Source organism: Danio rerio, chromosome 15 (assembly GCF_052040795.2).
Source record: "Danio rerio strain M-AB ecotype USA chromosome 15, GRCz13ab, whole genome shotgun sequence".
NCBI lineage: Eukaryota > Metazoa > Chordata > Actinopteri > Cypriniformes > Danionidae > Danio > Danio rerio.
The window spans coordinates 40,534,030-40,548,965 of NC_141035.1; the positions used below are offsets into that span (position 1 = coordinate 40,534,030).

The 14,936-nt window shown below is 36.5% G+C and overlaps 1 protein-coding gene and 1 pseudogene across 1 annotated transcript; both read right to left on the minus strand.

Annotated features, from left to right (window-relative positions):
* Positions 1 to 1,585: 1,585 nt before the first annotated feature.
* On the minus strand, positions 1,586 to 5,067 carry si:dkey-117a8.1. Its single transcript, XM_087284528.2, has 4 exons — positions 4,903 to 5,067; positions 4,197 to 4,468; positions 2,574 to 3,834; positions 1,586 to 1,726 (listed from the first exon to the last, which is right to left on the minus strand). Exons 2-3 carry the CDS (start codon positions 4,198 to 4,200, stop codon positions 2,867 to 2,869), a joined length of 972 nt encoding a protein of 323 aa, XP_087140654.1. The 5' UTR covers positions 4,201 to 4,468; positions 4,903 to 5,067; the 3' UTR covers positions 1,586 to 1,726; positions 2,574 to 2,866.
* Positions 5,068 to 13,184: 8,117 nt separating this feature from the next.
* LOC147833738 (chemerin-like receptor 1) lies at positions 13,185 to 14,135 on the minus strand (annotated as a pseudogene).
* Between the last annotated feature and the right edge of the window lie 801 nt (positions 14,136 to 14,936).

The window sequence follows — 14,936 nt, forward strand, 5'->3', positions numbered from 1 at the left end:
TTTTTTAAAGATAGGTTTTAGTGTTAATTTGACAAAGAAAGAGGAATTTGAACAAAATTATATATATTTTTGGATATATGATCAAAAGACATAAAAGTGCCTGTTGTTGAAGAATTACCCATATAATTTGCGGTCTCCAGAAATGTAAATAGGGCTACATTTTCAGAATGAGCCAATGTTTGAATAAAAAAAACAAAACGATATTTAGATATTGTTAGCTTAAGGATCCTCTCTATTCCTCAGTAAAGCTTGTCTCAGCAAAAAAAAATACTGCTTTTTAAGCAGTGCTTTTTAACACTTAGTGGATGAAAGATGAAAAGATGCAGAATTTGGCATGACAGACATGAAAGAAAATTCAACATATGAGACATGACAGGTCTAGTGTCTGGAGTCCGCCACCAAAACAAGAATTATCAAGACCGGAGTGGCAGAATCCAGACAAAAAAAAGCTTTAAAATAACGATTTAGCTAATATCATAAAAAATCCTTAACTGGTCAGTAATGGTCATCTGACAAATAAAGTGTTAGTGCTGATTAAAGAGAATAGAAATAAATTATGTACACAGCAATGCTTTTAATCTAATAAAATAGATGAACAGGTTAACTACACACATATCAATGAAGACAGACTGAGACTTAAATATCAACACAATCTCATGCCAATTCCTAACTTTTTAATTTAGTGGCTAATTCATATAAATTCATACAAACTAATTCATACAATTTAGTACGACTTGCTCATCCCCTAATGACGGTTTGGTTTAGGGGTGGAGTTAGGTGCCACGCCTCCTTTATAAAATCGTACAATTTTATACGACTGAACTCATACAAATCAGCCACTAAACTCACAAAACGTACAATACTTACATTTTCTTGTGAGATCAGGGATCAGAGATAACAATCAGAGATTGGTAAATACAAGCACCGAACTAAAAAATGAAATCAGCCTTAAGTAAATATACAGACACTGAAAACAATAGGGCGAGGCAGTGGCGCAGTAGGTAGTGCTGTCGCCTCACAGCAAGAAGGTCGCTGGGTCGAACCTTGACTCAGTTGGCGTTTCTGTGTGGAGTTTGCATGTTCTCCCTGCCTTTGCGTGGGTTTCCTCCGGGTGCTCCGGTTTACCCCACAGTCCAAAGACATGTGGTACAGGTGAATTGGGTAGGCTAAATTGTCCATAGTGTATGAGTGTGTGTGTGTGAATGTATGTGTGGATGTTTCCCAGAGATGGGTTGCGGCTGGAAGGGCATCTGCTGCGTAAAAACTTGCTGGATAAGTTGGCGGTTCATTCCGCTGTGGCGACCCCAGATTAATAAAAGGACTAAGCTAACAAAAAAATGAATGAATGAATTATTTTATATTTATTTGTTATTTTGTTATTCTTATATTATTATTTTTTGTCTTAATAATTAACAAGCTTTAGATAAATTACTGCTTGACGTTTTAGAAAATTTTTTGCGCAGCTGCCCAGTATATATTAAAGATCACCGAGAATGAAAAAACAAAAAATCAGAAACATGTTACATGCTCCCCATAAATGTCAAACTTATGTATAACTGAATCATATAATGGCCCACAGCTGAAATGATGAAAAAAGCTCATTTTATTTTTATAAAACATTTGTCAAAACCTATTGATATATTTTTAAAAGCAATACCGACATTTAAGAATCCAAATTTATTGAATTAATTCATTTATTTGACTAGTTTATTGGTGCTTATAAGGGCTATAATATAAATTATACAAGTACCTTGGACAGCTACAGTGCCCCTCCGTAAAGCTTTCAAGCTAAGCCCAAAAACAAAAAATAAAAGAGCTGTCTTTCTACTGAAGACGTGGACGGCTGACATTACAACACGCCGTAACCCTCCTTCGTAGTCTCGCTGCTATTAAATTAACAAGACGTCTGGGCTTTGAATTAAAAAGTGCAGTTATTTCCTTGTTGTTCAAAGAGTCTGCAAGTTTGTGTATTTCATGGATATAGCGATGTTGTTGTGGAATTTGGACATCGATGATGTTAAGTGTGTCTTTATTCGCTTACTCGATGCGCAGCAGAAAAAAAAGTTATACAGCTATGCATGTAGTCGCTGGTAAAGTTCTCTCCGAGTTTTGTGCTATCAAATACAGTGCTACATGCAATAAACACACACAGTCAGGCGAATTAAAGGTCTCATTGCCTGGGATTTCAATCAAATTAATTAAACTCTAGCCATGAATAAAACAACAGGCTATTTTATTATTTTAAGATTATAGATGAAGCGTTAGTAATTATATCATACATGGTTAATTGTATTCAAGTCAATGACATAATAATAACTTTAATAAATAAAAGATCTTCGTAAGAATGTGATGAGTTATTCACTTCTCTGCCAGAGACTGCTCTAAGGTTTCAAAACTCTTTTCAAATCGTTTAGACCTGAATCATTTATTATATTAAATGTGGTGTTTTGTACTTGTGGATGTCTGATGACTAGAGCGCTTCCGCTGAGCCAGATGTGGTAGCTTGGCAACAGAGCCGTGACATTAACACACAGAATCTGTCAGCACAGTTCAGCGCGGTTGTCTAACCGTGCTGAGAATTCCGTGCCGAGAACGGTTTGTAATTGTGCCGCGCCGTTCTAGGCTCAGTGGAGAAACAACCGTAACCGCACCGAAGTGTTCTTAGAACGGTTCGGCACGATAGTAGAAAAGCGGCTAAAGACACATAACTAAATCAAGCACAAAACCTGGATTTATAAAACTATAATTTACAAGATATGTCTTAGACAAATAATTATGCTAAATACAGATGACAGTTACTGTTTAACTGTGATAATTATATACATTATTAACAATCATTGCATTTTTTTTCCCCAAAAAAAGTTTTCTATATTTCTAGCAATTCAATTGTGGTTTTCTTCTCTTGCTCATCCGTTTGTGTCTGTCTCATTTCTTTAATGTCCAGATGATCTTCAGCAAACGCCGTCTCCAGCACCAGCAGCAGAGACTGTTTCAGCTTCTTCTTATAATCTTCACACATGAACACATAGAGAAATGGGTTCAGACTGCTGTTGAGGTTAACCAGGTAGAGAGTAAAACCAAATAGCACCCAAAAGTGACCAGTGAAAGTCCAATTATTATTTTTTGCCCATACCATCCAAAACCAGCAAACATGTTGTGGAAATGAACAGATGAAGAAAGTCAGAATTACAGTTATAATGAGTCTGTATGACCTGAGCTGCTTCCTCTTTTTGAGGCGATTTATTTTTACTCCAATAGCGATGTATGAAGATGCAATGATTAAGAAGGGGATGAGAAAGGTCATTATAAATCCATATGTGACATTTGTACCTGTAACCTCAACATCTAGTAGGGAAAGTAAGGGAAAGTAAGGGGAAATGTAGCCGATGGATGAAACCCAGATGATGATGCAGATGATTCTGGCTTTACGCAGAGTTCTGTTATTTTGAGACCAAACAGCCATCCATGTGCACAGACATCGATCCAGACTGATGACTACAAGAAACCAAATGCTAGCAAACACATTTTGTTCAGTTGTGATAAAGAGAATGTGGCCTATAAAGACACTGTGCTGCTTGCTCAAGATTAAGCAAAAATTTGTGACTGAAAATAAAAGGTAGATGAAGTCTGCAATCGCCAAATTCAGAAACCAAATGGAGTTGACAGTCGTCTTCATTCTGCAGCCGGCCAGAAATATGACCAGCCCATTTCCAATGAGACCCACTATGATGGTGGAAAAGAAAATGCAGGCAGAAAAAATCTCATATCCCTTCTCCACAGTGCTCTTGTCTGTTGAGTTTCCAGTCACATTTTGAAGCCAAAAACTGCTGTTTTCTAAACAAAGAAGCACAGAAAGGACTGTCAGTGTGTCATTGTGCTGCCAAATTCTGAACTATAAGCTATTAGAGTATATCTGATCATGCTCCTCTCAAACATTTTAATAAAACCTCATTAGAATAAAACCAATAATTAGTCTTTTATATTGAATAACTTTGCATTTGCAGTGTGTGGATTCATTAGAAGGAAATATTTGTATGAAGGGTCATTTGTTTGAGAAAGTAAATGTGTATCTTGTGCTTAATAATATGGATTTAATTTGATCTCTGTGCATTGTCTGTGTTATAAACAATCTTGTATTTATATTCTGAAAGGTTTTCATAAACATATAATATGCATAATAGATATTAATTTCTTACCCATGTTGAGTTGTCAATGCAGTGGAAAGAGTCGAGTCTTGATCTTGTTCCGTCTTCTTGCGTGTGCAGACCGATAGTTGGTTTTATACTAGAGCAAACCCTGGTACATCCTGATAAGACTAAATATGGTCATCAGCAAATATCTGCTGTTGGGTATTGCTTAATTTAGCATGTCAGTTCTTCAATGTTGCTGACCACTTCAGCACTCTGATTAAGGAGTAGGAGTCAGGAGATATTTTCTACCTTTAATTGTGAGCAAAGGAGGTCGTTTTCTGTAATGAACAATAAGTATAAATTATTAATAAAAATATCAAACATGAAAAATATTTATGTACTGACAACATAAATATCCCGTTACAAACAATACGTTTGCAGCTCTCTGAAAGTGCAGTCAGCAGACTAATGTAACAGATGTAACAGTGGTGTAAACAAATTATAAATGGACATTAATGACTAAAGCAGCATTATATAAAGGACGTGCGACAGCATAAGGCAAAACAAATGTGCAATATAGTACACTGTTATTGTAATCAAACACAAGATGCCAACGATGATATCGGGATTAGCCGCAATGCCAATGCTAGCTTTCACTTTTTCACACGGAAACTAAAGTTCGCGGTCGATCGCGGTTCATTAACAACATCACAGACTTAATAGCCTATCAAACATACAAAATTACAAACATGCCGTCAAGGAACAAACTTACTTGCCAACAACTTTACCCCGCACTTTACAATGCCTTACGGATGGAAACCGCGGCTCACTCAGATGACTCAACATATACCACTTCTCACATTTGGGCTGTTTCTAAATCACCGTTGCAAACTCGTTTGAGGTGCGCCCTGGGCCTTGACTGCATGTAGACGAGAGCAGGTATTAGAGGAGGGCTCAAAAAAGACATCAGAAGTCAGACACATCCCGAATCTCGCTGTTTTGCTGCCAGAGGTGGAGATCGCGTTCGTGTTTTTTTTTTTTTTATCGCGGACGAATGACCTTATTAAAAAATACTATGTTAATTTATAGTAAATATTATAGTGTTTTTCAATATGTTTTTTTGTGTTGGGTTATGTTTATAGTTGTTGTGATAACAGAGCAACTAGAATTATTTTTTTTTTTATAATAGGCATATAGTTTAAAAACACTATAGCTATTCCTATAAATTAGCCTACTATAGTATGTTTTAATGTGGGATTGAATGCTATTGAAATATCACTGCTTTTACAAAAAGAATCACAGGAGATGTAGCTTATTACTTAAAAGGGTGTATTTAAAATACAAATCTGCATATTCAACAGTGGTATATGTTAAAAGAATGACAAAATAAACAGCTTATACAAGAAAGCTTTCAAGAAACCATATTGGCTATTATAAATTATAGTATAGCTATAGCAAGCTGCTTTTGAGTGACAGGTCATGTTTGTTTAATTGTTTGTTTTGCTAGGAATGTCCCTAGAATTTGGCATTTTATTGAACAAGTGGTCCATTTCTATAGACATTTAAGACTTTCTATATAGGGCATTAGAAGGTAAAGGAGAAAATAACGAAAGACAAACATATCAGCCCTCTTGTGAAGTTTAAAGAAAAAATGGTATTGCATCAAATATGTGAAAGTGTTGTTTGACAGATTTTGTTTTCAACAGTTTTCTAAACTAATTTGACTAGTCTTTGCCATGATGACAATCTTATATCTTTATGATTCAGGTGGATCTGAGTCAGATTGGGGAGGGTGCAGTTCTTTTGCAAACTGGGTTGGATGGTGTGAGCCACTCAGTTTGTTATTTCTATAGGAAATTAAACTCCTTTTTTATTGCATAACTGTCAGGAACAAACATATAACAAAATACAAATTATGAAACACAAAAAAATAATACAACAATGGTAAAAAGCAATAAATAAAAGGAAAAAAAAACAACAAAGATAAAAAATAAAAATAAATTAAATTACTCAAAGTATAGTGTACAGCATTTCTACATCCAATGATTTTAAGAACTGACAGGGGAATCAGAAAAAGTTATAATAATTGATGCATATCTCAGATTTTTTGCTTTTCAACAATTTGACTGAAGAAATAAAAAAGTCAAACTCGATACAAAAAACTGTTAATGTGGAAGATGATTTAGCAAATTTCTGTTTGTGTATGTAAAACTTTGCCAGTAAAATAAAGAGATTAACAATATATTCAAGAAATTTGTTGGATTTGTGTTCATAATAAAAATATTATCCTTTAATGTAAAATAATAATAATGTTTTGTCCTTTTAAAAATATATTTGGCTAGATCCTTCCACAAATTCTTTACAATGTTGCATTCAAAAAACAAATGACACAGGCTCTCTTTATCCGCATTGTAGATACCACAGATATCCTCCATTTTAATGTACTTTGATAAAAACGATTTTACTGGGTAAATTGTATGTAATATTTTAAAATGGATTTCCTTAATTTTATTATTAATAGTGTATTTGAATGAAGTTAACCAGGCTTTTTTTTCAATTAATATTAACTATAATATAGTTCAAGAAAAATTTGCCTTAAAAGTAATTTTATTTTGCTTCTAAAAAATATTACTAATATGTTTGTTAGTATATTTTTTATCAGTCAACTCAACACCTTCTAAATGCAGTTTTGGGTTTACAGCTGAGAGAATTATAGCAAATATGATTTTTAACAAGTTGTAATGTGTATTTATATAGCACATTTATTGTGTATGGCCATACACTCAAAGCTCTTCACAGTCATGAGGGGAGGTCTCTTCACACCACCACCAGTGTGCAGCATCCACTTGGATCAATCTACACTCTAAAAAAAAATTCCATAAAAAAACGGTAAAATGTACTGGCAGCTCATTACACAAATATTTTACCGTAAATTAAAAACGGAAAACTTCTGTTAATTGACAGTGTGTCCACATTAAAAAAACAAAAAAATATCAGTTTTTTGACGGTTAAACTACTGCAAAATAACGAACCATTTCATAGTAATTTAAGGGTTTTCTATATAAAAAAAACGGTTATTTTCTGTGTTTTTAAGGGTATACCAACAGTAAAAAAGCGGAAATATTTTGTGTTTTAATAGTATACCGACTGTAAAAAAAACAGACAGATTCTGTGTTTTAATAGTATACCTACTGTAAAAAAACAGACAGATTCTGTGTTTTAATAGTATACCTACTGTAAAAAGAGGACTTTTTTGTTTTTTAATAGTATATATACAGTGAAAACATGAACAGATTGTTTGTTTTAATGGGATACCTACTGTAAAAAAAATAATTATTTTACTAATTTAATGCTCTTCAAGCAGCATAGAAATAGCAGTTGGTAAGGATAAACATATACATATGGGAAATACAATACCAAATACCAAACTGCAAACTGCAAGACCTAAAGCCTATAGTCTTGAAGTTGTTGAAAAAATTAAGAGATGCAACAAAATATTATCACAAATGTAAAAAACAAACTAGAATTGTAATTTAAGGATGCCTTTTGTATTTATTATACAGTCAAGTAACATCAATTCTTTTCCCTTCAACGAATGCACACTGACTATGGAATACAGCCCTTTTACCTTCCTCTCTTGCCTTTTTTACAATCAGCCATAGTTTTTCTCTTGCTGCTTTATCTTTAGGTGATAGAAATTCAGAGATGCGAAGGTTGTTATCCTGTAGAAACGTAGAATTTCTGGCAGCCTTCCAGACTTCGTCACTGAAAATGCGCATTGAAAAAAAGAATGACAATGGCCCTCTTAGGATTCGTGTTCGACGGCAATTTGTGACTAAGACGTAACTGTATATGTATGTCAGGGTTCTGCCACTCTGGTCTTGTAAATTCTTGTTTTGGTGGCAGAGCTCTGACACTACCCATGTCTGGTCCTGTTTCTGTCTCTGTGTGCGCGCGCGCCGTCGTGGGTGTACACGGAGTGTGCGCGCTGCCGCTTGATGTGGTCGCGCGCTCTGCGTCCCTCAGACGCGCGCGCTCTTGTACTAGTGTTTGTGTTTGTTCTGTCAGCATTGTGCTGCTGTATTCTCGCTGCTTTATTGCTCTTTATTCTTTATTCCGTCTAGTTGGTTTCAGTTTTGGTTGGCGCTGAGATGAAGCATGCGCGTTGCTTATGTGTGAGCGCACAGTAAGGTGTTTATCTATTGTGTGCTCGTGTCTTGCTTCTCTTGTCAAAGCACGTGGCTCGGTGTTTACATTTTGGTCACATGCTTTTGTCGTGTGCTTCAGTGTTGTGCTTGTCTTGTCATGAACATGCGGTTAATGAGTTCTCATTGGCTGCATGTTCTGGTCCTGTTTTATGTGAGTGCATGGCTTGTGTTGTCTCTCTGTGTCATGCGCTCTCCCGTCTATTGTCTAGTCCCACCCTCCTTGTTAACTCATTATTAGTTTGTCATGTTCACCTGTGTGTCAATTTACTTTTTGCTTTATAATCCCCCCATGTTTTCGGTTCTGTGCCAGTTTGTCGTCTACACTCCCTCTGTGTTCATGCTCCAGTCTTGTCTTGTCTTGTCTTGTCTTGTCTTGTCTTGTCTTGTCTTGTCTTGTCTTGTCTTGTCTTGTCTTGTCTTGTCTTGTCTTGTCTTGTCTTGTCTTGTCAGCCCAGCCAAGTTTGTTTGTGTGTTTTGTTAATGTTTTCCCCCTCGGGGTAGTTTTGTTTTGCCTTTTATTTTTATTTTATTGTTAATAAACACCCATTATTTGTCCTCGCTCCTTTCCCTAACCACGGCCGTGACTATATATATAAATATATATAAAGTTGAAAACAGAAGTTTACATACACTCTAAAAAAGAAACATAACTATTTAAAAAAAGGACTGGTGGTACAAAAAAAACAGTGTTTACTATTTTTAGGTCCATTCGGATTACCTAAATAATTGCTATGCTGTGAAGTGGACCAGTGCCTCCTGCAGCCAAACAGCCCCTGAACATGATGCTGCCGCCCCTATACTTCACAGTTGGGATGGTGTTCCTAAGTTTGTAAGATTTCCCCTTTGTCCTCCAAATGTAACACTGGTCACTATGGCCAAACAGTTCAATCTTAGTTCCATCAGACCACAGGACATGTCTCCAAAAATTGTTCTTTTTCCCAGTGTAATTTAGCAAATTGTAATCTGGCTTTACTGTTAATTCTGGGTTGTTGATTTCCCCATGTTGTCACAAAAGGAAGCAGTGTGTTTGAGGTTTTTCTTAAATACTATTCTACAGTTGTGCCTCCAATTAACTTAAATGTTGTCAATTAGCCAATCAGAAACTTCCAAAACCTTGACACCATCATCTGAGCTTTATCAGAGGCATAATAATCTTATTGTATGTAAACTTTTGACTTTCAAGAAAAGTTCAAGAATTTCTCAAAAAATATCTCTCATTATTCTGCTATTAAGTATAACAGAAACAAATTTGATAATCCTAATTTACCTAAAAGGGAAAAAGTTTAGTCACATTAATATCTGACTTTTTTTTTATAAATGGTTATGTGACTTTTTATACAGTGAATGTAAACTTCTGGTTTCAACTGCATAAAAATACATATATACATCCATACATATAGTATATAGGCAAATACATCCATTCTGCACGTATCTATATACATACACATACAAAAATATGAAATTAGCCTCATCAAAATAAATAAGACAAGTATAAAATAAAATATATTAAAAGGTTGCCAAAAATATTTTCACAATTATGCATAACCTCTGGAATTATGTACATGTTCAATTATAGATAATTATGTTGTCGTTATGGAGAAAACCAACCATTTGCTCAATTTCTTTTAATTGTAATCAAAGTGCCAGTGTCATTTTTTTCCATCTTCACAACTTCCTAATATTGAATAATTCATGTTTAGTTGGTGGGTCTTCTTTATACCATTTCTGGTTTATAGCTTTTTTTACTTGTTGTCAGAAATATCTTAAGTAGATATTTTTCCTCCTTTAAGTTTATATCTGAATATCTCCCAGATAAAGTTCTTTAAATGATCTATGAATATGGAGATCAAACATATCATTGATGGTGGAGTGCACCATTTCTCAAAAGCTGTTAATTCTTGAGCACTGCCAGAATACATGCGCATGATGTGCCTCTTGGGTGTAAGTGTTTTCTGTGTATCTTTTTGCAAGCAGCATCCTAATTGGCTGATTTGTTCTTACTGATTAGGTAAGTTTGTGATTTTGAGGCTCATCCTTTTTTTTTTGGTTACGACTGTTCAATGTTAACGATTCGAAAAATTTAAATATGTCACTACAAAGTTGAAAATACTCTTAAAAACTGTCTGTGTGCTGCTCTTGCGTAAATGTAAAATTAGGTGGAAGGAGTGGTTTCAAGCACAATGACTAAAGAAATGCCCACATGTGTATATAAATATCTTGTCTGGTACCACCCACTGCCACTTACTGTAATCCTGTAACACTGATGAAGGCTCACAACCAAAACATTTGTCTCCTTTCTCCTGCTGTTTATAGAATAAATTACTGAAGTTTACAGGAATTTGGCCACAGCACCAAACTTATCTGAAAGAGTGCAGTGGCCAAATTCCTGTAAACTACAAGTAACAGACATGGTCCATATTCAGCTGATAAGTGAGAGAACTTCAACTGAAACAGATCATTTGTATTCAAAATGGTTTAATAACAGTATTTTGGTTACAGATGTCAGCAGAAGATAAATCATAATTATACACAACATTTTACAATTTACCTTGAAAACCGGTCACAAATATGACAAGAAGCCAATTTTCAACGTGACCCAGAACTAATATGACAATGTAAAAGACTGCAAAGACCAACATGCCAATGGATGAATTATAAATGGAAGAATATGTGTGATGATTTTGGTCAACTTTTCTATATCTTCTGACCACAAAGCAAAATGCAGTGAAGACATGAAGAAAGCGGGTGCACTGAATGTTCGCAAATATAAAATGTGTAGGTCATTGAGCACCTAAAAAAGTCTATATTTAAATGATAAAATAAAATGTTGGAAATAATGTTCAGGAGGAATAAAATAATAATAATTTACATTTGTCAAATTTTGACCACCACCTCTAGTAATAAACCAACAGTTTTTCATTTATTTTATGTCAGCTAGGAAACCAGTTGTTCAGGTTCTTTCAATCATGCAACCTGAGCTGGGCCGGCCCTAACCGATTTGGCACCCTAGGCAAGATTTCAGGAGGCGCCCTTTCACATTACAGTAAATTCAACAATACATTCAAAATACTTAGAAAGACATTTTTGCAACTGTGGGACTGAGAAACCTCAGCAGCACATCTGAAGACAGAAGAGAAATCCCAGTTGTTATCATGCACGTTGAAAAAATATGCAGAGCTCATGCATTGTGAAACCTGATCTTATTTTAACTAAACATGCTATGAAGCAGGAAGGAGGGATAAAAAGTCATTGGACTAGGCCTAAAAATGTATGAGTCGAGTCTAAAAGACAACAGATAATTCTCACTCATTCACTCATTTTCATTTTGGGATAGTCTCATTATTTAATCTGGGGTCGCCTCAGGGGTATGAACCATCAACTATTCCAGCATATGTTTTACAAAGTGGATGCCCTTCCAGCTACAACCCAGTACTGGAAGCATCCATACACACTCAATCACACACTACAGCCAATTTAGTTTATTCAGTTCCCCTATAGCACCCGGAGGAAACCCACACCAACAGTGTCATATTTTGGGGGGTCCATGAAATCTGTCTGGCTGCTGTCCTTCTATAAATATGTATTTATTAAATATAAATATCTTTGGGGAGTGTTCTGGAGTCGGGCTAGACACTGCGCTCGGACCCTATCTCTCTTTATCCTGATAAGGGGAATAACACGAGTTAGGGTGTCTTCCCGAGCTCAGAGCCCTCTCCCCGGACAGCACGCCAAATAGTGGAAAACAAACTGCGAATTCTATTCAGTCAAATATCTGTAAGCGTGAACTCATGATGTGATGTTTTATAAACAAATTTTGGGAGGAGCACGATCAATCTTTGACAAGGCTAATTCATCACACACGCAATCATTCTATTATCCAATCAGCTCAAGAGCAAACCCCTATAAATAGTCAAACACGTCATACCTCTGTTTCTCTCGACTTCAGCCCTCCCTCCACCACCCCAACTCTACACTATTAAACCAAATACCTATTTGAATCTGAGGGGGAGCGTTCTGGAGTCGGGCTAGACACTGCGCTCGGACCCTATCTCTCTTTATCCTGATAAGGGGAATAACACAAGTTAGGGTGTCTTCCCGAGCTCAGAGCCCTCTCCCCGGACAGCACGCCAAATACGCGTATTCTATTCAGTCAAATATCTGTGAGTGTGAACTCGTGAAATGCCAATCGGATATGAGGCATGGAGATATATATTGCGATCGTGATTTTCGAAAGTATTAAATCGCTTTGTAAACGTTATAATTACCATTTCATGAGTCTCCCATGCAGTTGAATAGAGCGCTTGGACCCAGAAGCCGCTTTGTGTGACGTCACACTTACGAGCGAATAGGCTTGTTATTCCTAATTTTAACGTGTCATGAAGCAGTGGTATTGCGGGCGATACTAAGTGGAAATGCTCCATGGGTGGGGGAAAGACAAGGCCGTCGCGGAGACGTGCTCACGATGTCATGGCAAATGTGCCGATGGTGGCACTTCGCCGTGTAGAGTGGCGAAACTAGGGAGCGGCTCAGGTTTGTTGCTGGTGTCTGGAAGTGCGGCGGTGTGGCGGGCCTAAGTTAAGACCACAGCCTCTGTTGATATGCTCAGTGCTGATGCGCTGGACGTCGGCTTGGAGTTTGCAGAAGGAGCCGTGTCATCCTCATGGAAATTTGCTGTTTGGACAAGGTTGCAGCGATTGGATGTGCCAATGCTGAAGTCGAGAGAAACAGAGGTATAACGTGTTTGACTATTTATAGGGGTTTGCTCTTTAGCTGATTGGATCATAGAATGATTGTGTGGGTGATGAATTAGCCTTGTCAAAGACGTAAGTGATTTGTTCATAAAACATCACTTGTTTTTTACTCCAATATCAATGTATGAAGATGCAATGATCAGGAAGGGGATGACAAAGGACATTATAAATCCATATGTGACAATAATTGTATTTGTAACCTCAAAAACGAAGAATGTAGCCGATGGATGAAACCCAGATGATGATGCAGGTGATTCTGGCTTTACGCAGAGTTCTGTTATTTTGAACCAAAACGGTCATCCATGTGCACAGACATCGATCCAGACTGATAACTACAAGAGACCAAACGCTAACAAACACATTTAGTGATGCTATGATGAAGAGAAAGACGTCTGTGAAGACACTGTGGTGCTTGCTCAAGATTAAGCAAACATTTGTGATTGAAATTAAAAGGAAGATGAAGTCTGTAATCGCCAAATTGAGAAACCAAATGGTGTTGACAGTCGTCTTCATTCTGCAACCGGCCAGAAATATGACCAGACCATTTTCAATGAGACCTACTATGACGGTGGAAAAGAAAATGCAGGCAAAAAAAAAAAAAATCTTAAATCCCTCATCCTCCACAGTGCTCTTGTCTATTGAGTTTCCAATCACATTTTAAAGCCCAAAACTGCTGTTTTCTAAACAAAGAAGCACAGAAAGGACTGTCAGTGTGTCATTGTGCTGCTAAATTCTGAACTATTAGCTATTAGAGTATATCTGATCATGCTTCTCTCAAACATTTTAATAAATCCTCATTAGAATAAAACCAATAATTAGTCTTTTATATTGAATAACTTTGCATTTGCAGTGTGTGGATTCATTAGAAGGACATCTTTGTATGAAGGGTCATTTGTTTGAGAAAATAAATTTGTATCTTGTGCTTAATTATATGGATTTTGTATTATCTTTATGCAGTGTTTGTGATATAAACAATCTTGTATGTATATTCTGAGAGGTTTTTATAAATATAAAATATGCTTAATAGATATTAATTTCTTACCCATGTTTTGAGATGTCAATGCAGTGGAAAGAGTCAAGTCTTGATCTTGTTTCGTCTTGCATGTGCTGACCAGTAGTTGGTTTTATACCAGAGCAAACCCTGGTGCATCCTGATAAGACTAAATATGGTCATTAGCAATGACCATCAGCATCAGGAATATAGAACACTGAACCATAATCAAACACAAACAAGATGCCAACGATGACAACTTTCACTTTTGTTTCACACGGAAATTAAAGCTTGCGGCTGATTGCGGGTCATAAACAACATCACAGACTTAATATCAAACACACAAGGGTAATTACAAACATGTCGTCAAGGAACGAACTTACTTACCAATAACTTTACCCGCACTTCACAATGCCTCACAGATGGAAACCGCGTCTCACTCAGATGACTCAACATATACCACTTCACTTCTCATATAAGGGCTGTTTCTCAATATGCCTTCTTCAGTGGTCTTGCGTCCTCATATTCTAGTGTAATGTCATCATCAGCTGCCAAAGTTCAGTTCCAATCAGGGCCAGCCCTGTATATTTTGGGGGCCCTAAGCAGAATAATTTTGAGGCCCTACCTTGCTCTAAATAGTGGAGTATTGCCATTGAAATTCGTCCCACAATGATTTATTCAAGAGTTCCCACTTAGATATGCTCGGCACTTATAGCAGGTTTGGCATGCTGTCCTGGGAGAGAACTCTGAGCTCGGAGATAATTGAGCCCAGGGCTCCCGCCTGGTCTAGAAGCATATCAGGAGAACCGAGATCAGGTAGGTCTCGATTGCTCCTCCTTTAAAAGGGGAGAAAAAA